Source organism: Sebastes umbrosus, chromosome 14 (genome assembly GCF_015220745.1).
Source record: "Sebastes umbrosus isolate fSebUmb1 chromosome 14, fSebUmb1.pri, whole genome shotgun sequence".
In the NCBI taxonomy this organism is placed as follows: Eukaryota; Metazoa; Chordata; class Actinopteri; order Perciformes; family Sebastidae; genus Sebastes; species Sebastes umbrosus.
In genome coordinates, this window is record NC_051282.1 from 497,873 (window position 1) to 524,977 (window position 27,105).

The 27,105-nt window shown below is 43.2% G+C and overlaps 1 protein-coding gene across 9 annotated transcripts in view; it reads right to left on the bottom strand.

Moving 5' to 3' along the window:
* The window catches only part of caskin1 (CASK interacting protein 1), a 197,477-nt gene that overhangs the window by 80,175 nt on the left and 90,197 nt on the right, over positions 1–27,105 (bottom strand). For all 9 annotated transcript variants that reach the window (XM_037792134.1, XM_037792139.1, XM_037792133.1 and 6 more), the window contains exon 2: positions 24,875–24,926. In XM_037792134.1, coding sequence (XP_037648062.1) covers positions 24,875–24,926 — 52 coding nt within the window. The remainder of the gene's footprint in view (positions 1–24,874; positions 24,927–27,105) is intronic.

Consider the following 27,105-nt stretch of genomic DNA (forward strand, 5'->3'; position numbering starts at 1 on the left):
TTTTATGCAAATAACCACTATAGATGACGAAAACAAAGTACAGTATAGTACTGTGGACACTACCCTCCCTCCCCCAAAAATTCCAACACTGTAATTTACCATGCATATAATGTTTTTTATGTAAAATATATCCAACATTGAATGACATCAGATCTAAAATGTTATTCCGTCATTTAGCTCAGAGATTTCAAGAGTGCCAGACGAAACAAATACTTGTCTGCCACAGTGGCAGGCACTGAAAAAAGATAATTTCAGACCCTGGTGACATCTCACCACCTGTTGAGGTAACAGTGTTCTGATCATCGATAAACAACACTTGTGAAACCCTGTGGTGCCACAGCTGCCAATGTGGCGTTGTTAACTAACGTCAGTCATGGTCCTTGCCCTTGTGGGGATGCTTCTCCCTCTAGCTTGTGACTGTTGTTGGTGTCAGCCAGGGTGGTACACTGTTTGGAAACATAGACTGTATAAGAAGTGGACGTAGTCACCATGGTGTCACCCACTGGTTTGCAGACTGCAGTTTTGAAGCCTCAACTTCGGCATTTTGGCTGTCGCCATCTTTTTGCAACTAGAAGTGACATCAGAGGGTGAAGCTCAACCGAATGCTGAATAAGACATGTTCAGGCGACCTACTCAGAATGGACCTATAGTATATGTACTTATATATACAATAAGAGTAAGAGACTAAAATGGGCCAAAAGTTGGGGGAGCATTCCTATGGAAGCCCAGTATTCATGTTGGGGTCAGTATTATAAAACAAGCGCAAATTCTCGATTTCTTCGACCACTTATGCACGTGCATCCACGCGTTCATGTATTCACACACTTCCCACAAGTGTCTATGAGAAATGGTTCATGAGTTATGAAAAGGGTGGGGCTAAAGTTTAGGGGGCAAGTCTAACCCACACCACTGAAATAGGAACTCTCTGACACCAATACATCAGCCGACAATACGTCATCCAGAGTAGGCTCTCATGACCACACCCCCTTTTGGGGGAGAACAATCCCATGTCCCTCATAGTCAGTAACAGAGTAAAGAGAAGAAGTTGTCTCTAAACTTCTACTTTAAACTAACCAGTAATAGTAATAACACTATGCCCAAGAGTTGCTGTGTAGCTCGTTGCACCAACATAAATCCAAAAATACTGATCTCCCATTTGCTCCCCTGCCATGTCCTAAAAAAGATCTAATAGAGGAGCTTTATAGCTCCAGGCTATAGACCAGACCAGCATGGCATCATCGCCGAGGCTGCGCTCCCTTTTGGGGGAAAGAAACTCGCTGTCACAGGAGAGAAATGCTGTTGTGTAGCGGGCACATACACTGAAATGGCTAAATGGCTAAATGATGCTGGTGACAGTGACATCTAGCATGGCTAACTAACGTTAGCTTGAGTGGGAGGCTGCTGCAGTAATACTTCCATCCATAATCTGTAACCGCTAATCCTGGGGGAGTGGAGCCAATCCCAGCTGACACTGGGCGGATGCAGGGTACACTCTGGACAGGTCGCCAGACAACCATTCACGCTCACATTCACACCTACAGGCAATTTAGAATCAGTGGGAGGAAGCTGGAGAACCCGCTAACAAGGGGGGAACATGCAAGCCGGATTCAAACCTGTGACCTTCTTGCTGTGAGACGACAGCGCACCACCGTACCGCCCTGCAGTTATACAGTCATACATTAACGTTCTAGCAGCACCAGACTGTCGTCTCCAGCTAAATCTCAGCCTAGAGATCAAACAGTTGACTATTAATACGTTGGTTGTTTACAGACAACACTTCACACTAACATGATTCATTAGCTATGTAGAGAAGTCTGGATAAGCAATATCCGGCCACTGTGTTAGACGGGGGGAGACTGAAGCGAAATGATGGCAACCTTCATTTATTAAGGTATTGTGAACGCTCAGGTTCAGGCAAGATTGAAAAATAATTATTAGAAATGTATAAAACAAATGTTTGTTTAACAAGAGATCAATGCATGCACAAGAGTCTACTACAAACGGTTCAGAACGTATGAAATAGGCGGGGCTAATTTGTAGGGGGATGGGCAATCCGTCCATAATGAAAAAGCAACTCTGATGAGTGCAGTGCCTTCATACCCATACACTTGACCTCCATGCCAAATTCCAGCTGCCCAGGGCAAAAACTGTGGCTGACAAAGAGTTGGAAATGTTTGTGGATCAACAGAGTGATCTATACCGATACCGGTATACCAGTATACCGGTATCGGTATCGGTATCGGAATCGGTATCGGTGCATCCCTAGAGTGATCTATAGAGCTGCTGGTGGTCGCAGCCAAAAATACAATTGGATTGTGATCAAACCTTAAATTTAAATATTGAGTGAAGATGTCAGCATCATTGAACCTTCCAGCAGCCCCACATTTGAAAGCGGCACCATCTTATCACAACAAACACTGAGCAGGCAGACACTGCGCATGTGTCATCACTCACGGTGCATGTGTCATCATTCACTTCTGCATCTCAGTGACGACTGTGTTATCTTCCCCTGCCTCTCCCCTCCAGGGTTAAACGGGGATATCGTTACACAGTGCTGCACTGGGCTGAATAATACAGCCCTGCAGAGTGTGTCAGTGGGGGGGCATGGATGGAGGAGGGAAGCCCTCGCTTTTGCCAAGTAGTAAAACCTGCCATGCAATATTTATAAGCCCCTTCTCCTCTTCTACTCCACACATCCACCTTTTTCTTTCCTTCTCTGTCCATCTTGCTCCAGATCTCTCTCTTGCTCTCTTCTCCTCCCTCTTCAGCTTTCAACTACTTCCCTCCACAGCTCCGTCCTCTTTATCTTCCTACTTCCTCTCCGGACTCTTCCATTATTTCATCTCTTCTCCTCCCGTTTAGAAATCCATCACTCTTCTTACCATCTACTGCTTCCAAAACGTGAGGCTGATTCCCCAGCTCCATTTCTACCACAGTGATACCACTCTCATGTTTGTACGCTAATGAAGCTACCACCAGTAGCTGGTTAGCTTAGCCTAGCTTAGCAAAAGACTGGAAATGGGAAACAGCTGGACTGGCGTGTCTAACAGCACCTCTACAGCTCACTAGTGTGATATCTTCTTGGTTAAAACAAAAACTGAAATGTAAAAACGACACATTGTATTTTTACACGGGGTTATGTTTCAGACTATTTGTTGGCTGGACTTGGTCACGAGTTTTACTAGTTTACTGCACCTGAGAAATAGTCCAACACATAACCCCTGTAAAATGTGTTATTTGTACAGAGGTTTCCAGTCTTTGCGATAAGCTAAGCTAAGCTAAGCTAAGCTAAGCTGTTGCTGGCGGTAGCTTCATATTTACCATACAAACTGTTAAGCTACTCCTTTAAGACACAAGTATGATGCAATGACACCAAAGCATATTATCAAACTTTATCAAAAAGATGTGTCTCACAATGATGCCACTAATGACGAGGGATGTTCAATGTCAGTTCAATTCAATTTATTGCTATATAGCTTGAAATCATAACAGAAGTTATCTCAAGATGCTTTTCATATAGAGCAGGTCTAGACCGTACTCTATAGTTTAGAGACCCAACAAGAGAACCCCCATGAGCATGCACTAGGTACCACAGTGGCAAAAAGAAACTTCCCTTGAACGGGTAGAAACTTTGGGTAGAACCCGGTTCTGGGTGGGCGACCAACTGTCTCTACCGGTTCGGTTGAGAGAGAGAGAGAGAGAGAGAGAGATGCACAGCAACAACAATAATAGCACAACAGCTATAAGTAGTAATACAAATAGGACTAAAAACAATAATCAACAGTGGTGGATATAATAGAGTGATAATAGAAATATCAGTAATAATCGCAGTATTAATAATAGAAATATGACTACGACTGCTAATAATAGCAGTAATAGTAGCAGTAATAATAATAGAAATAAGGCTGATAGGGCGTCACGAGAACCAATACCTTGGTACCAAGTCAATGTCAAAAGTCTACCGTGAGGATCAGGGATGGAGGCTAACGTCGTCCCATCATCCCAGGGTCAATAGAAAATGTGTTTGGGACGCAGTACACTCACTATCAACGCGTCCAACGCACCTATTTCTTTACCTGACAATGCTACATTGCGAACAACAAATCCGTGTTGAAACAGCAACTAGCTCTCGTCCTGCTGATTTCATTACGATTTACATTATGATGCGTTCAGGCTCTTTTCAGTATGAGTATTGAGCGAAGGTAAATTCTAACATTATCATGTTGTGTTCACATGTAATCTTGTAAGACGTAGTTTTTGGCGAGAAACTTGAATAAATCCAAATGTTTTTCAAAGCAATATAAAGGAGGAGGAGCATTGCTGGGGGTTTTTAGGTCAAGTGTAACCATGGGTTTGTATCCATGTAGGAATGGAAGCCACAGTAAAGCCCACTTGCCAAAACATCCCTGCACCACTGCCTCTGAACCCACATCTTATCTCTCTCCATCTCACAAACCATACTCTCTTTCATATCTGGCTTTTTCCCTTCCTCTCACCAGCTGCCTCTGTTTGTTTATCTCTGTTGCTCATCTCCGTCTCTCTCATGATCCTCTCCAAGTCTGCATGTCCTCTCTTCCCCTCTCCCTGTCTGTCTGGATATACAGTATAGATTTTTAGCACACACACAATCTTTTCATGCCGTTTGTTGCTGCACGATCCCCCCCTTAAACAAGCTTTACACCGGACCTCTTGACACACATGTATATACACCCATACATACACAGACACACAGTTTGACCCACTTTCAGTAATGAGGGACTATTATGTGTCCTTTGCTTTCCTGAAACACACTGCTACAACAATGACATGTGGACAGGGAAGAAAGGAAGACAGTCTATTACTCTTCTCTCCCATCTGCTGCTGTGTGCTCACCAGTGTGTGTCCACACTCTCCTGGCTCATATACAGTATCATGTTGTCTCTGTTCTTTGCTAATCAGTGTCTGTCACTCTGCCTGTGTGTGTGTGTGTGTGTGTGTGTGTGTGTGCGTGCGTGCGTGCGTGCGTGCGTGCGTGCGTGCGTGCGTGCGTGCGTGCGTGCGTGCGTGCGTGCGTGCGTGCGTGCGTGCGTGCATGTGTGTCCAGGTTTGATATTTTCTTAGATTCCAGATCATCTAAGAAAGACGATATCTCTGGCTGTGCCATTTGAAACATGATATCAGTGTAAAAAAGCCCTGGAGTTGTGTTAATGTTCATTCAGCCTTTGCTTAACAAGGCGACAATCTATTCTAGTAAAGTGTTCTGCCGCGTCTCAGACCTCATGGCCAAACTATTTCATAAGCAACGTGTGAAGATGACTCACTTGTTAAATGGCATCTCATAATCATATTTACCTTCAAGGCAGCATTTGCTATGCATTGAACCGTGTTATTTTTATTTAGAACGCTTGTGTGTTTTCATGTCTCATTACTTCCTTTTTAGCTTCTAAAGGCAAAGACTCACTGAGTGTAGAAACTAACCAACCAACCATATTAATTATCCACTAATCGATAACTCTCTGCTGTTTCTAAAATGTTTCCTCTCCTTATAATGCTTCGTCTGCTTTTTGAGGGAAATAGTGGTGAAGTGACAATAGGGAGGACCGAGAAAAGTCCTGATTGGTCGGTACCATTTTGGGCCGGAATTATGTGTTCAAAATATTAAGCTGAGCTAAACTTAAGAACGTAAGATCCACTTTGGATAGTTAAGACAGTTTGATGCATCTGGAGTTAACTTCTCTTATATTTTCTCTTAACAGAAAATGAAGAGAAAATATAAGATCAATTGAACAGAATGTTGCTGCATGAGGCCCAATGGGACATTAGAAGTCCATGTATGATTTTAAGTTCTTTATATGGAAACTAGAATGTTTTTAGTTGATTTTTCAACTGATTGAGAATTGTGTTTTTGTTGCTTCCTAGATGCATTTTATTGCCTCTTTCAGCAATCTTTTTCCCAACTGAGGTGGGTGCTGGTGCATGTGAATACTAAATTTGTACTGCTTCTTGTAAATCTGGTACCGTATATATCTGTTTGTCTCTATGTGTGTGTGTGTATGTGTGTGTTTATATATATATAAATTGTATATAAAATAGTTAATCGTGATTAATCGCAAATTAATTGCACATTTTTCCTCTGTTCAAAATGTACCTTAAAGGGAGATGAAGGGTATGGAGTGTTCCCCCTCTCTTATTCTTTCCTTTTCTCTTGCACATTTTCCAGGTTTTCCTGTCCATGTTCTCATATCATAAACGCCTGCACAAACACACTCACATTCAGTGCATATAGAATTGCAGCGGAGCTCTCTTGTAATGTACTCTCAGGTCTCAGTGGGGATCTCCTTGTCAGGGTTTATAAAGAGATCCTCTAAGTGCTTTGTCACATCTCCAGTCTCTTAAGAGACACACTACTGTATGTATCTGCAACAAACTCTCTCCTACTGCACATATCCCCCCCACCCCTTTGCTGCTATTCTGTTTTCCAATTATCTTAATAACACAAAAAACGCTGACAAGAGTCTGTAGGATTGCTGCTGTTTTCAATGACGTATGAACACCAGCTGATTGACACCACTTACTGCAGGAAATGCTATTTTCTCCACACACACAGCAGATGAGGAAAGTCTGCGGGAAAAGATGCCAATTAAGAGCTTTTTTTCCACAGAGGAGTTCATTACGAGTCTCCGAGCAATTGTCAAGAAGACTAAATTAATCTAAAATGAATACGCTTGTGCAGACTCATTAGCCATGTGTGCTCATTATAAAACAAAACTCAACTTGATCCATGCATTCCTATCATACACTTTATTTATGACTTATTCATACGCAGTCACGTTGGCATCTGCCAGTATGGAGCACTTAATGCTGTGTGAGGAATTCAGTGGCAAAGAGGCAATAACAGTAAACACGCTAATTAGATTACACTGTTGCAGTGGCAAAGCAGCGCTGAGAGGGTTGCTTTTGATCTCTATCTTTACAGAAACCACTTTATTCAGCGCAGTTTGCAGTCTTTCAGCTCCGCTTAAATTACTTTCACAAGGACTGGAGCTGTCGTGAGTCATGGTTGTAGGAATTAGCATTTCTAGCTTGCGTTGTTTCCTGCTGCACGGTGCAGACAGTGATGTATCATGGATGAACAGAATTGAATGGAAAAAGTGAAGGCCACCACGATCATCTGGAACAGCTTCAATGTTCCACAAACATTTCATTTGTTATACACGTATTGCAAAACTAGTTTTTTTTGCTTGCTTATGTCACATCCCCTCCAAAATCTGCAAAGCAGGTGAAGTTAAGTACAGCCACAAAGTATCTGTTGAAGCATCGTCATAAATGAGCTACATTGTGCTTGTAAAACTAGAATTACCACCTTGTGGTTGTATGCCTCCGCCAACCAAGTTGCAGTTTACATCCGTGTCTGTACAGAATGTCATCACTTCATCATTTCATCATATCAGAGATTTGTGTGAAATTGTGTGAATTCTTGAGTTATGGCCATTTATCAATCATCTTTGAGTCTAAGTGGACGTTTGTGTCAAATTTTGAAGAAATTCCCTCCTACGTGAGGTCTCGTTGACCTTGACCTTTGACCTTTGACAACCTAATCTAATCAATTCATCCTTGTGCCAAATTTGAAGGAATTCCTTCGAGGTCTTCCTGAGATATTGCGTTCACAAAAATGGTATGGATGGACAGACAGATGGACAACCCTCCGCATTGGCGATAGCCGTGGCACTGAAAACAATGCTGGCAAATCAGCTGTAAACTTTACTGGAAATGTGGCTGCTAAGGAACAGACTGCTGAACTATAATATTCTAGATCTGGGACGGGAAATTTTGCGATATAAAACGTGACGATATGCGTCGTCGAGACGAAAAACTGAATGGCGATATCAGGGTATAATACAGTAGGTACATCTAGTCATACAAGCACTGATCTGCATTCTCTTGTCTTTTTCAGTGCTTTGTTTGAACAGACGAGGGCGCTCTGAGTTCAGACAGGTAGGTGAAGCAGGTCGACAAAGTCTTTGCTGGTTAGGCTTGTCGCAGTAGTCGTTGCTACCGGTGTTACACGGTGGTCAGGCCCACCGATTACATTGAATACCCACCGCCCCCATCCCCCACCGTCGCCTTGCTTTTTCTTTACAAAAATATAAAACGCATTTAGTTAATTTTGGCGTATCAGCGGCGTGTTATCAATCGATAGTCGGACGACCGATGCTACAATCTGAAAGTGAATGCATCTTAAGGAGTCAGCTCTGAGCTGCAGGTGTCATATTTCACTCACACAGGACGAGAGAGAGTTGACAGACTGAGAGTTGGCTGAGGATTTGGTGTCGAAGCGAAAAGCAAACGCGCCTATTTGGCAATATTTCAGATTTAAACCCAGTGCTATAAGGGAACCATAGCGTTAATAAGGTAGCGTTAATAAGGTAGCGTTAATAAGGTGGCGTTAATAAGGTAGCGTTAATAAGGTGGCGTTAATAAGGTGGCGTTAATGAGATAGCGTTAATGAGATAGCGTTAATGAGATAGCGTTAATCGCCGTGAGGAGGACGGAGCGGTCACAGCCGATGGGTGGAGCGCCAGGTAGACCCTTGCAGCCCCGCGGCAAAAGCTGGACCGGAGATGCCAGACACACAGCCAGCCACCCCGCGGTAAACATCAAAATAAGAAAGCTACACATGTTGACCGTCATCTTTTCCTGTAAAATGTCCGGTTTAATCGGTAACACCTGTGTTGTCCCAAGTTTATTAACCGGTGGAAATATTTCCTCACCGTCACATCTCTAGTCATGGTGTGGTTAGTGCACCGTCACATCTCTAGAGCTGGTGTGGTTAGTGCACCGTCACATCTCTAGAGCTGGTGTGGTTAGTGCACCGTCACATCTCTAGTGCTGGTGTGGTTAGTGCACCATCACATCTCTAGTGCTGGTGTGGTTAGTGCACCGTCACATCTCTAGTGCTGGTGTGGTTAGTGCATTTACAGCTGATTTGCAGCCAGGCTATAATGGAGGAGTCAGGCAAAATCAGTCTTTCAAATCACTTGCATGGCAGCATTTTGGATTCCCTGTTGAAACACAAAATAGGAAACTGAAGATGCATATGAGAATTCATACTGGAGAGAAACCTTTTAGTTGAGTGTGTGGAAAATGGTTCAGTCAGAAAGTAGAATTGAAGTGACACATTCTATTACAAGATGATTAGGCTATACCATGTTACTAGTTATAACACATCTCATAGAAAATGGAACTATAAGGCAAACAACAGCATTGTTTTGCATTTTGTGTCTTTTGAATAAAAGGCTACTTTTTCAGTCATATATTTTCATCATTTATTATCGAATCGCATCGAGATCGTGAACCCAATATCGTGTGTCGTATCATGAGCTGAGTGAATCGTCACACCCCTAAAAAGGATTGAATACAGTCCATCATTTGACTGGAGAAGTACTTGGTACTGGGTTATTTGGGTTGATACCTTAAAGGGATAGTTGGGGTGTTTTGAACTGGGGTTGTATGAGGTACTTATCAATAGTAGATAGGGGTGTCAGAAAAAATTGAAAAAAATCGACTATTGCGATATTGTCCTCTGTGATACTTTTCGATTCTCAAAAAGACTATTGATTTTGAATTAATAGTTTACATGCAAAGATTAACTCAGTCAATACTTTATTTAATTTGCAAAGATATGTTCCCTCTCAGTGTATGTTCCCTCTCAGTGTATGTTCCCTCTCAGTCTATATTCCCTCTCAGTCTATGTTCCCTCTCAGTGATCAGTGTATGTTCCCTCTCAGTGTATGTTCCCTCTCAGTGTATGTTCCCTCTCAGTGTATGTTCCCTCTCAGTCTATATTCCCTTTCAGTGTATGTTCCCTCTCAGTCTATGTTCCCTCTCAGTGATCAGTGTATGTTCCCTCTCAGTGTATGTTCCCTCTCAGTGTATGTTCCCTCTCAGTGTATGTTCCCTCTCAATCTATGTTTCCTCTCAGTCTATGTACCCTCTCAGTCTATGTTCCCTCTCAGTGTATGTTCCCTCTCAGTGTATGTTCCCTCTCAGTCTATGTTCCCTCTCAGTGTATGTTCCCTCTCAGTGTATGTTCCCTCTCAGTCTATGTTCCCTCTCAGTGCTCAGTGTATGTTCCCTCTCAGTGTATGTTCCCTCTCAGTGTATGTTCCTTCACAGTGTATGTTCCCTATCAGTGTATCATCCCTCTCAGTCTATGTTCCCTCTTAGTGTATGCTCCTTCTCAGTCTATGTTCCCTCTCAGTGTATGTTCCATCTCAGTGTATGTTCCTTCTCAGTGTATGTTCCCTCTCAGTGTATGTTCCCTCTCAGTGTATGTTCCCTCTAAGTGCTCAGTGTATGTTCCCTCTTAGTGTATGTTCCCTCTCAGTGTATATTCCCTCTTAGTGTATGTTCCCTCTAAGTGTATGTTCCCTCTCAGTGTATGTTCCCCCTCAGTGCTCAGTGTATGTTCCCTCTTAGTGTATGTTCCCTCTCAGTGTATGTTCCCTCTCAGTCTATGTTCCCTCTCAGTGTATGTTCCCTCTCAGTGTATGTTCCCTCTCAGTGTATGTCCCCTCTCAGTGTACAGTGTATGTTCCCTCTCAGTGTATGTTCTCTCTGTGTATGTTCCCTCTTAGTGTATGTCCCCTCTCAGTGTATGTTCCCTCTCAGTGTATGTTCCCTCTCAGTGTATGTTCCCTCTAAGTGTATGTTCCCTCTCAATGTATGTTCCCTCTAAGTGTATGTTCCCTCTAAGTGCATGTTCCCTCTCAGTGTATGTTCCTTCTCAGTGTATGTTCCCTCTAAGTGTATGTTCCCTCTCAGTGTATATTTCCTCTCAGTGTATGTTCCCTCTCAGTGTATGTTCCCTCTAAGTGTATGTTCCCTCTCAGTGTACAGTGTATGTTCCCTCTCAGTGTATGTTCCCTCTCAGTGTATGTTCCCTCTCAGTGTATGTTCCCCCTTAGTGTATGTTCCTTCTCAGTCTATGTTCCCTCTCAGTGTATGTTCCCTCTCAGTGTATGTTCCTTCTCAGTGTATGTTCCCTCTCAGTGTATGTTCCCTCTAAGTGCTCAGTGTATGTTCCCTCTTAGTGTATGTTCCCTCTCAGTGTATATTCCCTCTCAGTGTATGTTCCCTCTCAGTGTATGTTCCCTCTCAGTGTATGTTCCCTCTCAGTGCTCAGTGTATGTTCCCTCTTAGTGTATGTTCCCTCTCAGTGTATGTTCCCTCTCAGTCTATGTTCCCTCTCAGTGTATGTTCCCTCTCAGTGTATGTTCCCTCTCAGTGTATGTCCCCTCTCAGTGTACAGTGTATGTTCCCTCTCAGTGTATGTTCCCTCTCAGTGTATGTTCTCTCTGTGTATGTTCCCTCTTAGTGTATGTCCCCTCTCAGTGTATGTTCCCTCTCAGTGTACAGTGTATGTTCCCTCTCAGTGTATGTTCCCTCTCAGTGTATGTTCCCTCTCAGTGTATGTTCCCTCTCAGTCTATATTCCCTCTCAGTCTATGTTCCCTCTCAGTGATCAGTGTATGTTCCCTCTCAGTGTATGTTCCCTCTCAGTGTATGTTCCCTCTCAGTCTATGTTCCCTCTCAGTGATCAGTGTATGTTCCCTCTCAGTGTATGTTCCCTCTCAGTGTATGTTCCCTCTCAGTGTATGTTCCCTCTCAATCTATGTTTCCTCTCAGTCTATGTACCCTCTCAGTCTATGTTCCCTCTCAGTGTATGTTCCCTCTCAGTGTATGTTCCCTCTCAGTCTATGTTCCCTCTCAGTGTATGTTCCCTCTCAGTGTATGTCCCCTCTCAGTGTACAGTGTATGTTCCCTCTCAGTGTATGTTCCCTCTCAGTGTATGTTCTCTCTGTGTATGTTCCCTCTTAGTGTATGTCCCCTCTCAGTGTATGTTCCCTCTCAGTGTACAGTGTATGTTCCCTCTCAGTGTATGTTCCCTCTCAGTGTATGTTCCCTCTCAGTGTATGTTCCCTCTCAGTCTATATTCCCTCTCAGTCTATGTTCCCTCTCAGTGATCAGTGTATGTTCCCTCTCAGTGTATGTTCCCTCTCAGTGTATGTTCCCTTTCAGTGTATGTTCCCTCTCAGTCTATGTTCCCTCTCAGTGATCAGTGTATGTTCCCTCTCAGTGTATGTTCCCTCTCAGTGTATGTTCCCTCTCAGTGTATGTTCCCTCTCAATCTATGTTTCCTCTCAGTCTGTGTACCCTCTCAGTCTATGTTCCCTCTCAGTGTATGTTCCCTCTCAGTATATGTTCCCTCTCAGTCTATGTTCCCTCTCAGTGTATGTTCCCTCTCAGTGTATGTTCCCTCTCAGTATATGTTCCCTCTCAGTGCTCAGTGTATGTTCCCTCTCAGTGTATGTTCCCTCTCAGTGTATGTTCCTTCACAGTGTATGTTCCCTATCAGTGTATCATCCCTCTCAGTCTATGTTCCCTCTTAGTGTATGCTCCTTCTCAGTCTATGTTCCCTCTCAGTGTATGTTCCCTCTCAGTGTATGTTCCTTCTCAGTGTATGTTCCCTCTCAGTGTATGTTCCCTCTCAGTGTATGTTCCCTCTAAGTGCTCAGTGTATGTTCCCTCTTAGTGTATGTTCCCTCTCAGTGTATATTCCCTCTTAGTGTATGTTCCCTCTAAGTGTATGTTCCCTCTCAGTGTATGTTCCCCCTCAGTGCTCAGTGTATGTTCCCTCTTAGTGTATGTTCCCTCTCAGTGTATGTTCCCTCTCAGTCTATGTTCCCTCTCAGTGTATGTTCCCTCTCAGTGTATGTTCCCTCTCAGTGTATGTCCCCTCTCAGTGTACAGTGTATGTTCCCTCTCAGTGTATGTTCCCTCTCAGTGTATGTTCTCTCTGTGTATGTTCCCTCTTAGTGTATGTCCCCTCTCAGTGTATGTTCCCTCTCAGTGTACAGTGTATGTTCCCTCTCAGTGTATGTTCCCTCTCAGTGTATGTTCCCTCTAAGTGTATGTTCCCTCTCAGTGTATGTTCCCTCTAAGTGTATGTTCCCTCTAAGTGCATGTTCCCTCTCAGTGTATGTTCCCTCTCAGTGTATGTTCCCTCTAAGTGTATGTTCCCTCTCAGTGTATATTTCCTCTCAGTGTATGTTCCCTCTCAGTGTATGTTCCCTCTAAGTGTATGTTCCCTCTCAGTGTACAGTGTATGTTCCCTCTCAGTGTATGTTCCCTCTCAGTGTATGTTCCCTCTCAGTGTATGTTCCCCCTTAGTGTATGTTCCTTCTCAGTCTATGTTCCCTCTCAGTGTATGTTCCCTCTCAGTGTATGTTCCTTCTCAGTGTATGTTCCCTCTCAGTGTATGTTCCCTCTAAGTGCTCAGTGTATGTTCCCTCTTAGTGTATGTTCCCTCTCAGTGTATATTCCCTCTCAGTGTATGTTCCCTCTCAGTGTATGTTCCCTCTCAGTGTATGTTCCCTCTCAGTGCTCAGTGTATGTTCCCTCTTAGTGTATGTTCCCTCTCAGTGTATGTTCCCTCTCAGTCTATGTTCCCTCTCAGTGTATGTTCCCTCTCAGTGTATGTTCCCTCTCAGTGTATGTCCCCTCTCAGTGTACAGTGTATGTTCCCTCTCAGTGTATGTTCCCTCTCAGTGTATGTTCTCTCTGTGTATGTTCCCTCTTAGTGTATGTCCCCTCTCAGTGTATGTTCCCTCTCAGTGTACAGTGTATGTTCCCTCTCAGTGTATGTTCCCTCTCAGTGTATGTTCCCTCTCAGTGTATGTTCCCTCTCAGTCTATATTCCCTCTCAGTCTATGTTCCCTCTCAGTGATCAGTGTATGTTCCCTCTCAGTGTATGTTCCCTCTCAGTGTATGTTCCCTCTCAGTCTATGTTCCCTCTCAGTGATCAGTGTATGTTCCCTCTCAGTGTATGTTCCCTCTCAGTGTATGTTCCCTCTCAGTGTATGTTCCCTCTCAATCTATGTTTCCTCTCAGTCTATGTACCCTCTCAGTCTATGTTCCCTCTCAGTGTATGTTCCCTCTCAGTGTATGTTCCCTCTCAGTCTATGTTCCCTCTCAGTGTATGTTCCCTCTCAGTGTATGTCCCCTCTCAGTGTACAGTGTATGTTCCCTCTCAGTGTATGTTCCCTCTCAGTGTATGTTCTCTCTGTGTATGTTCCCTCTTAGTGTATGTCCCCTCTCAGTGTATGTTCCCTCTCAGTGTACAGTGTATGTTCCCTCTCAGTGTATGTTCCCTCTCAGTGTATGTTCCCTCTCAGTGTATGTTCCCTCTCAGTCTATATTCCCTCTCAGTCTATGTTCCCTCTCAGTGATCAGTGTATGTTCCCTCTCAGTGTATGTTCCCTCTCAGTGTATGTTCCCTCTCAGTGTATGTTCCCTCTCAGTCTATGTTCCCTCTCAGTGATCAGTGTATGTTCCCTCTCAGTGTATGTTCCCTCTCAGTGTATGTTCCCTCTCAGTGTATGTTCCCTCTCAATCTATGTTTCCTCTCAGTCTGTGTACCCTCTCAGTCTATGTTCCCTCTCAGTGTATGTTCCCTCTCAGTGTATGTTCCCTCTCAGTGTATGTTCCCTCTCAGTGTATGTTCCCTCTCAGTGTATGTTCCCTCTCAGTATATGTTCCCTCTCAGTGCTCAGTGTATGTTCCCTCTCAGTGTATGTTCCCTCTCAGTGTATGTTCCTTCACAGTGTATGTTCCCTATCAGTGTATCATCCCTCTCAGTCTATGTTCCCTCTTAGTGTATGCTCCTTCTCAGTCTATGTTCCCTCTCAGTGTATGTTCCCTCTCAGTGTATGTTCCCTCTAAGTGCTCAGTGTATGTTCCCTCTTAGTGTATGTTCCCTCTCAGTGTATATTCCCTCTTAGTGTATGTTCCCTCTAAGTGTATGTTCCCTCTCAGTGTATGTTCCCCCTCAGTGCTCAGTGTATGTTCCCTCTTAGTGTATGTTCCCTCTCAGTGTATGTTCCCTCTCAGTCTATGTTCCCTCTCAGTGTATGTTCCCTCTCAGTGTATGTTCCCTCTCAGTGTATGTCCCCTCTCAGTGTACAGTGTATGTTCCCTCTCAGTGTATGTTCCCTCTCAGTGTATGTTCTCTCTGTGTATGTTCCCTCTTAGTGTATGTCCCCTCTCAGTGTATGTTCCCTCTCAGTGTACAGTGTATGTTCCCTCTCAGTGTATGTTCCCTCTCAGTGTATGTTCCCTCTAAGTGTATGTTCCCTCTAAGTGCATGTTCCCTCTCAGTGTATGTTCCCTCTCAGTGTATGTTCCCTCTAAGTGTATGTTCCCTCTCAGTGTATATTTCCTCTCAGTGTATGTTCCCTCTCAGTGTATGTTCCCTCTAAGTGTATGTTCCCTCTCAGTGTACAGTGTATGTTCCCTCTCAGTGTATGTTCCCTCTCAGTGTATGTTCCCTCTCAGTGTATGTTCCCCCTTAGTGTATGTTCCTTCTCAGTCTATGTTCCCTCTCAGTGTATGTTCCCTCTCAGTGTATGTTCCTTCTCAGTGTATGTTCCCTCTCAGTGTATGTTCCCTCTAAGTGCTCAGTGTATGTTCCCTCTTAGTGTATGTTCCCTCTCAGTGTATATTCCCTCTCAGTGTATGTTCCCTCTCAGTGTATGTTCCCTCTCAGTGTATGTTCCCTCTCAGTGCTCAGTGTATGTTCCCTCTTAGTGTATGTTCCCTCTCAGTGTATGTTCCCTCTCAGTCTATGTTCCCTCTCAGTGTATGTTCCCTCTCAGTGTATGTTCCCTCTCAGTGTATGTCCCCTCTCAGTGTACAGTGTATGTTCCCTCTCAGTGTATGTTCCCTCTCAGTGTATGTTCTCTCTGTGTATGTTCCCTCTTAGTGTATGTCCCCTCTCAGTGTATGTTCCCTCTCAGTGTACAGTGTATGTTCCCTCTAAGTGTATGTTCCCTCTCAGTGTATGTTCCCTCTAAGTGTATGTTCCCTCTAACTGCATGTTCCCTCTCAGTGTATGTTCCCTCTAAGTGTATGTTCCCTCTAAGTGTATGTTCCCTCTCAGTGTATGTTCCCTCTAAGTGTATGTTCCCTCTCAGTGTATATTTCCTCTCAGTGTATGTTCCCTCTAAGTGTATGTTCCCTCTCAGTGTACAGTGTATGTTCCCTCTCAATGTATGTTCCCTCTTAGTGTATGTTCCCTCTCAGTGTATATTCCCTCTCAGTGTATGTTTCCTCTCAGTGTATGTTCCCTCTCAGTGTACAGTGTATGTTCCCTCTCAGTGTATGTTCCCTCTAAGTGTATGTTCCCTCTCAGTGTATGTTCCCTCTCAGTGTATGTTCCCTCTCAGTGTATGTTCCCTCTCAGTGTATGTTCCCTCTCAGTGTACAGTGTATGTTCCCTCTCAGTGTATGTTCCCTCTAAGTGTATGTTCCCTCTCAGTGTATGTTCCCTCTAAGTGTATGTTCCCCTCTCAGTGTATGTTCCCTCTCAGTGTATGTTCCCTCTCAGTGTATGTTCCCTCTTAGTGTATGTTCCCTCTCAGTGTATGTTCCCTCTCAGTGCTCAGTGTACGTTCCCTCTTAGTGTACGTTCCCTCTCAGTGTATATTCCCTCTCAGTGTCTGTTCCCTCTCAGTGTATGTTCCCTCTCAGTGTATGTTCCCTCTCAGTGTATGTTCCCTCTCAGTGTATGTTCCCTCTCAGTGCTCAGTGTATGTTCCCTCTTAGTGTATGTTCCCTCTCAGTGTATGTTCCCTCTCAGTGTATATTCCCTCTCAGTGTATGTTCCCTCTAAGTGTATGTTCCCTCTCAGTGTATGTTCCCTCTAAGTGTATGTTCCCTCTCAGTGTACAGTGTATGTTCCCTCTCAGTGTATGTTCCCTCTCAGTGTACAGTGTATGTTCCCTCTCAGTGTATGTTCCCTCTCAGTGTATGTTCCCTCTCAGTGTACAGTGTATGTTCCCTCTCAGTGTATGTTCCCTCTCAGTGTACAGTGTATGTTCCCTCTCAGTGTATGTTCCCTCTCAGTGTATGTTCCCTCTCAGTGTACAGTGTATGTTCCCTCTCAGTGTATGTTCCCTCTTAGTGTATGTTCCCTCTCAGTGTATGTTCCCTCTCAGTGCTCAGTGTACGTTCCCTCTTAGTGTATGTTCCCTCTCAGTGTATATTCCCTCTCAGTGTATGTTCCCTCTCAGTGTATGTTCCCTATAAGTGTATGTTCCCTCTCAGTGTATGTTCTCTCTGTGTATGTTCCCTCTTAGTGTATGTCCCCTCTCAGTGTATGTTCCCTCTCAGTGTACAGTGTATGTTCCCTCTCAGTGTATGTTCCCTCTCAGTGTATGTTCCCTCTAAGTGTATGTTCCCTCTCAGTGTATGTTCCCTCTAAGTGTATGTTCCCTCTAAGTGCATGTTCCCTCTCAGTGTATGTTCCCTCTCAGTGTATGTTCCCTCTAAGTGTATGTTCCCTCTCAGTGTATATTTCCTCTCAGTGTATGTTCCCTCTCAGTGTATGTTCCCTCTAAGTGTATGTTCCCTCTCAGTGTATATTTCCTCTCAGTGTATGTTCCCTCTCAGTGTATGTTCCCTCTAAGTGTATGTTCCCTCTCAGTGTACAGTGTATGTTCCCTCTCAGTGTATGTTCCCTCTTAGTGTATGTTCCCTCTCAGTGTATATTCCCTCTCAGTGTATGTTTCCTCTCAGTGTATGTTCCCTCTCAGTGTACAGTGTATGTTCCCTCTCAGTGTATGTTCCCTCTAAGTGTATGTTCCCTCTCAGTGTATGTTCCCTCTTAGTGTATGTTCCCTCTCAGTGTATGTTCCCTCTCAGTGTATGTTCCCTCTCAGTCTATATTCCCTTTCAGTGTATGTTCCCTCTCAGTCTATGTTCCCTCTCAGTGATCAGTGTATGTTCCCTCTCAGTGTATGTTCCCTCTCAGTGTATGTTCCCTCTCAGTGTATGTTCCCTCTCAATCTATGTTTCCTCTCAGTCTATGTACCCTCTCAGTCTATGTTCCCTCTCAGTCTATGTTCCCTCTCAGTGCTCAGTGTATGTTCCCTCTCAGTGTATGTTCCCTCTCAGTGTATGTTCCTTCACAGTGTATGTTACCTATCAGTGTATCATCCCTCTCAGTCTATGTTCCCCCTTAGTGTATGTTCCTTCTCAGTCTATGTTCCCTCTCAGTGTATGTTCCCTCTCAGTGTATGTTCCTTCTCAGTGTATGTTCCCTCTCAGTGTATGTTCCCTCTAAGTGCTCAGTGTATGTTCCCTCTTAGTGTATGTTCCCTTTCAGTGTATATTCCCTCTCAGTGTATGTTCCCTCTAAGTGTATGTTCCCTCTCAGTGTATGTTCCCTCTCAGTGCTCAGTGTATGTTCCCTCTTAGTGTATGTTCCCTCTCAGTGTATGTTCCCTCTTAGTCTATGTTCCCTCTCAGTGTATGTTCCCTCTCAGTGTATGTTCCCTCTCAGTGTACAGTGTATGTTCCCTCTCAGTGTATGTTCCCTCTCAGTGTATGTTCCCTCTCAGTGTATGTTCTCTCTGTGTATGTTCCCTCTTAGTGTATGTCCCCTCTCAGTGTATGTTCCCTCTCAGTGTACAGTGTATGTTCCCTCTCAGTGTATGTTCCCTCTCAGTGTATGTTCCCTCTAAGTGTATGTTCCCTCTCAGTGTATGTTCCCTCTAAGTGTATGTTCCCTCTAAGTGCATGTTCTCTCTCAGTGTATGTTCCCTCTAAGTGTATGTTCCCTCTAAGTGTATGTTCCCTCTAAGTGCATGTTCCCTCTCAGTGTATGTTCCCTCTAAGTGTATGTTCCCTCTCAGTGTATATTTCCTCTCAGTGTATGTTCCCTCTCAGTGTATGTTCCCTCTAAGTGTATGTTCCCTCTCAGTGTACAGTGTATGTTCCCTCTCAGTGTATGTTCCCTCTTAGTGTATGTTCCCTCTTAGTGTATGTTCCCTCTCAGTGTATGTTCCCTCTCAGTGTATGTTCCCTCTCAGTGTACAGTGTATGTTCCCTCTCAGTGTATGTTCCCTCTAAGTGTATGTTCCCTCTCAGTGTATGTTCCCTCTAAGTGTATGTTCCCTCTCAGTGTATGTTCCCCTCTCAGTGTATGTTCCCTCTCAGTGTATGTTCCCTCTCAGTGTCTGTTCCCTCTCAGTGTATGTTCCCTCTAAGTGTATGTTCCCTCTCAGTGTACAGTGTATGTTCCCTCTCAGTGTATGTTCCCTCTAAGTGTATGTTCCCTCTCAGTGTATGTTCCCTCTCAGTGTATGTTCCCTCTCAGTGTATGTTCCCTCTCAGTGCTCAGTGTATGTTCCCTCTTAGTGTATGTTCCCTCTCAGTGTATGTTCCCTCTCAGTGTATATTCCCTCTCAGTGTATGTTCCCTCTCAGTGTATATTCCCTCTTAGTGTATGTTCCCTCTCAGTGTATGTTCCCTCTTAGTGTATGTTCCCTCTAAGTGTATGTTCCCTCTCAGTGTACAGTGTATGTTCCCTCTCAGTGTATGTTCCCTCTCAGTGTACAGTGTATGTTCCCTCTCAGTGTATGTTCCCTCTCAGTGTACAGTGTATGTTCCCTCTCAGTGTATGTTCCCTCTCAGTGTACAGTGTATGTTCCCTCTCAGTGTATGTTCCCTCTCAGTGTATGTTCCCTCTCAGTGTACAGTGTATGTTCCCTCTCAGTGTATGTTCCCTCTCAGTGTACAGTGTATGTTCCCTCTCAGTGTACGTTCCCTCTTAGTGTATGTTCCCTCTCAGTGTATATTCCCTCTCAGTGTATGTTCCCTCTCAGTGTATGTTCCCTTTAAGTGTATGTTCCCTCTCAGTGTATGTTCTCTCTGTGTATGTTCCCTCTTAGTGTATGTCCCCTCTCAGTGTATGTTCCCTCTCAGTGTACAGTGTATGTTCCCTCTCAGTGTATGTTCCCTCTCAGTGTATGTTCCCTCTAAGTGTATGTTCCCTCTCAGTGTATGTTCCCTCTAAGTGTATGTTCCCTCTCAGTGTACAGTGTATGTTCCCTCTAAGTGTATGTTCCCTCTCAGTGTACAGTGTATATTCCCTCTCAGTGTATGTTTCCTCTCAGTGTATGTTCCCTCTCAGTGTACAGTGTATGTTCCCTCTCAGTGTATGTTCCCTCTAAGTGTATGTTCCCTCTCAGTGTACAGTGTATGTTCCCTCTAAGTGTATGTTCCCTCTCAGTGTACAGTGTATATTCCCTCTCAGTGTATGTTTCCTCTCAGTGTATGTTCCCTCTCAGTGTACAGTGTATGTTCCCTCTCAGTGTATGTTCCCTCTAAGTGTATGTTCCCTCTCAGTGTATGTTCCCTCTTAGTGTATGTTCCCTCTCAGTGTATGTTCCCTCTCAGTGTATGTTCCCTCTCAGTCTATATTCCCTTTCAGTGTATGTTCCCTCTCAGTCTATGTTCCCTCTCAGTGATCAGTGTATGTTCCCTCTCAGTGTATGTTCCCTCTCAGTGTATGTTCCCTCTCAGTGTATGTTCCCTCTCAATCTATGTTTCCTCTCAGTCTATGTACCCTCTCAGTCTATGTTCCCTCTCAGTGTATGTTCCCTCTCAGTGTATGTTCCCTCTCAGTCTATGTTCCCTCTCAGTGTATGTTCCCTCTCAGTGTATGTTCCCTCTCAGTCTATGTTCCCTCTCAGTGCTCAGTGTATGTTCCCTCTCAGTGTATGTTCCCTCTCAGTGTATGTTCCTTCACAGTGTATGTTCCCTATCAGTGTATCATCCCTCTCAGTCTATGTTCCCTCTTAGTGTATGTTCCTTCTTAGTCTATGTTCCCTCTCAGTGTATGTTCCCTCTCAGTGTATGTTCCTTCTCAGTGTATGTTCCCTCTCAGTGTATGTTCCCTCTCAGTGTATGTTCCCTCTAAGTGCTCAGTGTATGTTCCCTCTTAGTGTATGTTCCCTCTCAGTGTATATTCCCTCTCAGTGTATGTTCCCTCTAAGTGTATGTTCCCTCTCAGTGTATGTTCCCTCTCAGTGCTCAGTGTATGTTCCCTCTTAGTGTATGTTCCCTCTCAGTGTATGTTCCCTCTCAGTCTATGTTCCCTCTCAGTGTATGTTCCCTCTCAGTGTATGTTCCCTCTCAGTGTATGTCCCCTCTCAGTGTACAGTGTATGTTCCCTCTCAGTGTATGTTCCCTCTCAGTGTATGTTCTCTCTGTGTATGTTCCCTCTTAGTGTATGTCCCCTCTCAGTGTATGTTCCCTCTCAGTGTACAGTGTATGTTCCCTCTCAGTGTATGTTCCCTCTAAGTGTATGTTCCCTCTCAGTGTATGTTCCCTCTAAGTGTATGTTCCCTCTAAGTGCATGTTCCCTCTCAGTGTATGTTCCCTCTCAGTGTATGTTCCCTCTCAATCTATGTTTCCTCTCAGTCTATGTACCCTCTCAGTCTATGTTCCCTCTCAGTGTATGTTCCCTCTCAGTGTATGTTCCCTCTCAGTCTATGTTCCCTCTCAGTGTATGTTCCCTCTCAGTGTATGTTCCCTCTCAGTCTATGTTCCCTCTTAGTGTATGTTCCCTCTCAGTGTATGTTCCCTCTCAGTGTATGTTCCTTCACAGTGTATGTTCCCTATCAGTGTATCATCCCTCTCAGTCTATGTTCCCTCTTAGTGTATGTTCCTTCTCAGTCTATGTTCCCTCTCAGTGTATGTTCCCTCTCAGTGTATGTTCCTTCTCAGTGTATGTTCCCTCTCAGTGTATGTTCCCTCTCAGTGTATGTTCCCTCTAAGTGCTCAGTGTATGTTCCCTCTTAGTGTATGTTCCCTCTCAGTGTATATTCCCTCTCAGTGTATGTTCCCTCTAAGTGTATGTTCCCTCTCAGTGTATGTTCCCTCTCAGTGCTCAGTGTATGTTCCCTCTTAGTGTATGTTCCCTCTCAGTGTATGTTCCCTCTCAGTCTATGTTCCCTCTCAGTGTATGTTCCCTCTCAGTGTATGTTCCCTCTCAGTGTATGTCCCCTCTCAGTGTACAGTGTATGTTCCCTCTCAGTGTATGTTCCCTCTCAGTGTATGTTCTCTCTGTGTATGTTCCCTCTTAGTGTATGTCCCCTCTCAGTGTATGTTCCCTCTCAGTGTACAGTGTATGTTCCCTCTCAGTGTATGTTCCCTCTAAGTGTATGTTCCCTCTCAGTGTATGTTCCCTCTAAGTGTATGTTCCCTCTAAGTGCATGTTCCCTCTCAGTGTATGTTCCCTCTCAGTGTATGTTCCCTCTAAGTGTATGTTCCCTCTCAGTGTATATTTCCTCTCAGTGTATGTTCCCTCTCAGTGTATGTTCCCTCTAAGTGTATGTTCCCTCTCAGTGTACAGTGTATGTTCCCTCTCAGTGTATGTTCCCTCTTAGTGTATGTTCCCTCTCAGTGTATATTCCCTCTCAGTGTATGTTTCCTCTCAGTGTATGTTCCCTCTCAGTGTATGTTCCCTCTAAGTGTATGTTCCCTCTCAGTGTATGTTCCCTCTCAGTGTATGTTCCCTCTTAGTGTATGTTCCCTCTCAGTGTATGTTCCCTCTCAGTGTATGTTCCCTCTCAGTGTACAGTGTATGTTCCCTCTCAGTGTATGTTCCCTCTAAGTGTATGTTCCCTCTCAGTGTATGTTCCCCTCTCAGTGTATGTTCCCTCTCAGTGTATGTTCCCTCTCAGTGTATGTTCCCTCTTAGTGTATGTTCCCCTCTCAGTGTATGTTCCCTCTCAGTGTATGTTCCCTCTCAGTGTATGTTCCCTCTTAGTGTATGTTCCCTCTCAGTGTATGTTCCCTCTCAGTGCTCAGTGTACGTTCCCTCTTAGTGTACGTTCCCTCTCAGTGTATATTCCCTCTCAGTGTCTGTTCCCTCTCAGTGTATGTTCCCTCTAAGTGTATGTTCCCTCTCAGTGTACAGTGTATGTTCCCTCTCAGTGTATGTTCCCTCTCAGTGTACAGTGTATGTTCCCTCTCAGTGTATGTTCCCTCTCAGTGTATGTTCCCTCTCAGTGCTCAGTGTATGTTCCCTCTTAGTGTATGTTCCCTCTCAGTGTATGTTCCCTCTCAGTGTATATTCCCTCTCAGTGTATGTTCCCTCTAAGTGTATGTTCCCTCTCAGTGTACAGTGTATGTTCCCTCTCAGTGTATGTTCCCTCTCAGTGTACAGTGTATGTTCCCTCTCAGTGTATGTTCCCTCTCAGTGTATGTTCCCTCTCAGTGTACAGTGTATGTTCCCTCTCAGTGTATGTTCCCTCTTAGTGTATGTTCCCTCTCAGTGTATGTTCCCTCTCAGTGCTCAGTGTACGTTCCCTCTTAGTGTATGTTCCCTCTCAGTGTATATTCCCTCTCAGTGTATGTTCCCTCTCAGTGTATGTTCCCTTTAAGTGTATGTTCCCTCTCAGTGTACAGTGTATGTTCCCTCTCAGTGTATGTTCCCTCTAAGTGTATGTTCTCTCTCAGTGTACAGTATGTTCCCTCTCAGTGTATGTTCCCTCTCAGTGTACAATATGTTCCCTCTCAAAGTAGAGCTCTGATGTTGGATGTTACAGGGACTGTAGTAAATGCAGATGCAGATCCAACTGTTCTGATTGCATAAAAAAGTAAACTTTTTTGACTCAATTATTATACATAAGGTGGTGTGTTCTTTATACTGTGACAGTTTTTCTAAAATTAGATTAAGAAATTAAAATATCGCCTGACTTACAGTATAATATATTGAATCGTAACCCCTGTATCCTGATACGTATTGTATCACCAGATTCTTGTCACTACACAGTCCTACTAGTAGATGATGTTCGGCACACCCCCAGTTTGGAGAAGCAGACAGGAGTTACCTCCCATAAGCAAAGCAATTTACTGCTGTGGACGGGACCGGCAGCAGAACGCATTTTAGACACCTAAAAGAAAGGCTCACCGAAAAAGTGTCAGTTTAAGTGTACGCTATCTAGGCTCTTGCCAGAGTAACCAGACTACATTGCCAAAAACGTAATTAATTTAAATTTAAAAAAAAATATTTTACCTCGCAAAACACAGGAGTTGCTGGTCTACCACTGCCTCGATCGGTTAGTATGATTTTGTTATTGTGTGACTTTGGTTAGTTCGGATTGACTAAAGTCCAGCAATTCCTGTGTTCTGCGAGGTAAAATGACAAAAAAATTCAATGGAGTCTGGTGGTTTTGGCGAGAGCATAGATAGATACAACGGCTTCAGTTCCCCGTTGGAAAGGTCTGTCTGACGGCGAGGTACAGCGGTGAAAATATTCTAAATATAGCGTACACTTAAACTGATGTTGATTTTGATGCCTTTCTTTTAGTTGGCTAAAATATGTTTTGCTGCTGCCGTCCGCAGCAGTACATTGCTTTGCTCCTGTGCTGTACCCCTGTCCGCTTTTCCAAACTGGTAGCAACAGTAGCATATGATTCACATCACTTTCATACTCATCAAACCATCCAGGGAGCTCTTGTGTCTGTTTTTACACTCATCTTTTCCTTTTATTTCTCATCCATTGTGTGTCATCAACGGTAGACTACATCCTAGATATGAACCGGTTTTGTCTGGAATCAGTGGATAAGTCTGTCTGCAGGGTCTTAGACCTTCAGACCAGAGAACAGCTCTTTCTGTCTCTCTAAATGCTATCTGTCACACAACAAAACCAGATTGCAAGGATGTGGGCCACAGTCCTCCGAACTCACGAACAAAATGCTCACACAGGCACGTAGCCGCATACTGCACACATGCAAGGCTTTTAATGACATTAATACTCTCTATGTCACACACACATAAACATAAACACACCATTCTAGTCTGAACCTTAGGTGAGGGGTATCTAGGCTAATCTTTCCGCTTTTAATACTATAGAGACACAAGCAAAACTATCACTATAATACAGCTTTGACTATATGAGTTGGACCAGGGAAAGAGTGGGAGGGGATAAGAAAAAGAGATGGATGAGAGGTATATGGGAGGAGTAAAGGAGAGTTACTCACCCATCTGTATCCTGGAAGTTGACATTCACTTTCTTTGCAGAACCGAGGAGCTCTGAAACACAAATAAAGTGGAACATTAATTGATTTTTGCAATATAAATCAATATTAATAGGCGGTTGATGCCTTTTTATGATATAACACAGCAATATAGGTGTTGTGTTTAATGTTTACATTCACAGCATCATTGTGCTCTATGTGATGAGTGTTTTTTATTCAATCTTCAAGCCAAAAAAACTTAATTTTTCACCTCCTCCTTATCCATTTCCCCAAAATGAGAGACTCATTGGTCATATTGTTGTCATATTTCCTCGCCTGCTGTTTGTAGGAAAGAAGGGTCATTTCCCCCGAGTACATGCGCCCACGCTGATAATATCTGTCTCTTGTTACGAATATTTAATTCATTCAGAGCATGTTTGCTACTGTGTGGTTACGCATGGAGGGAGGTAGTATGAATGCAGAATTCCAAGTCAAAACCTACCCATATAAATATCATAAAAACATACAAAATATGCAGCTATACTCTATTTTTGAAACTATCCAGCATGCAAAATTAGCAAAATAGCAGACCAAATTACCAACATTTTTAATTAAAGTTAAAACAATTTAAAATAAATACATAAATAAATAAAAGTGAAAATTAAACAAAAGAATAAATCAATAAGGGAATTAATAAAAAGATAAATAAATAAAGAAGCAAATTATAGACAACAGAAATATCAATTTATGTCACATTTTATCAATTAATTAATGGCTGCATTTATTTCTAATATTAGTTTTACTACAATTAATGACATTTATTTATTTATCGAGTCATTTTTTTATTTATTCATTTATTTTTTATTTTGGCAGGTTCCGTCCTCCATAATAAAGTGCTATATAAATATAATGTGTTAAAGTGAATGTGTTGCAATGCATATAAAGGTTTAGTTAGTTCAGTGCATCACTTTGGCCTCATGTGGAGGCGTTCTGAGTGCACGACACGCTGTGACCTGCTTGTTAGATGCTCCTCGTGAATACATTTAAACTGACTTTGCAACACGCCACGCTTGTGTGCAGATGGTGATGTTGCATTATGCATTTACATTACGGCTGTGTAGGTGATGTGATAAACAACACATTGTCATAAAAAGTCTGCAACAAAGACGTAAATTTGAGTGATGTACAGTACACTCAAATTGATATTCCTCTACTGGAAATATGTGATAATATTGCAAATGTGACAGTCATTGTCTCCTGCATAGAAAAGTATAGATAATATTCATGGTATGACCAGTAACACAGTATCTACCCAAATAACAAGACTTGTTTATGTAGACTAGGGATGCACAATATATATCAGGCCCAATAAATTATCAACTGATAATGGGAAATTTATACTATTATGTATTATTACAATAATGAAATTATAGCCGTTAAATTAACATCTGATAATACAAAGCCAAATTGCTTTCATTGACTTAACAAGTGCAATACCTACACACTCTGATACCGTAGGTGGCGGTATGCTATGCACCTTTAAAATTGGTTTGCGATCTGCCAATAAACACAGAGAAGAAGAAGAAGAAGAAGAACAAGTACACATTAGCACATTGGCTAGAGTCAAAGATGACGTCGCTGGTGTGGATGTTTTACACAGTTTCAGAGGAAGACGATACAATTGCAAAATGCAATACAAGTTTTTTGAAGTACTTTACTAGAAAAAGTCCAGACTGTTCCTTGTTTTTGTTGTGTTAACAATAGTGATGTAGGTCAGAGCTATGGAATATTAAATCATCCATCTTTGCTCACTACATCTTATTTTTTCTTGCCCTCACGTATGCATAAACTACATATTATGAACTTCTTTTTGAAATACAAAAATGTGTTTGTTATGTGTATCGGTTCTCTTATCATATCTTATTATGAAAAACAGGTTATTATCGGTTATCAGTATCGGCTGAAAAAAATCCATATCATGCATTCATAGTGTACATTTAACATCCTTGTTCAGACTGCCAGTCCAAATCCGCTTCCAGATTGTCCACATCTGGAGATGGTTTAAAATGCGATTCCAATCGGATTTCTACAGCTGCGTCTCATTCCAAACGCTCAAATCCAAATTTCAAAGTGTCTTTTGCGTCATCTAGCATTTAAAGTTAAACAGAACAATATTCAACAGCTAGATGAGCAAGTCAAATATAGACTTGCTGCTGGCTGTAGCTTCATAATTAACCGTAAGCTACTGATGACAT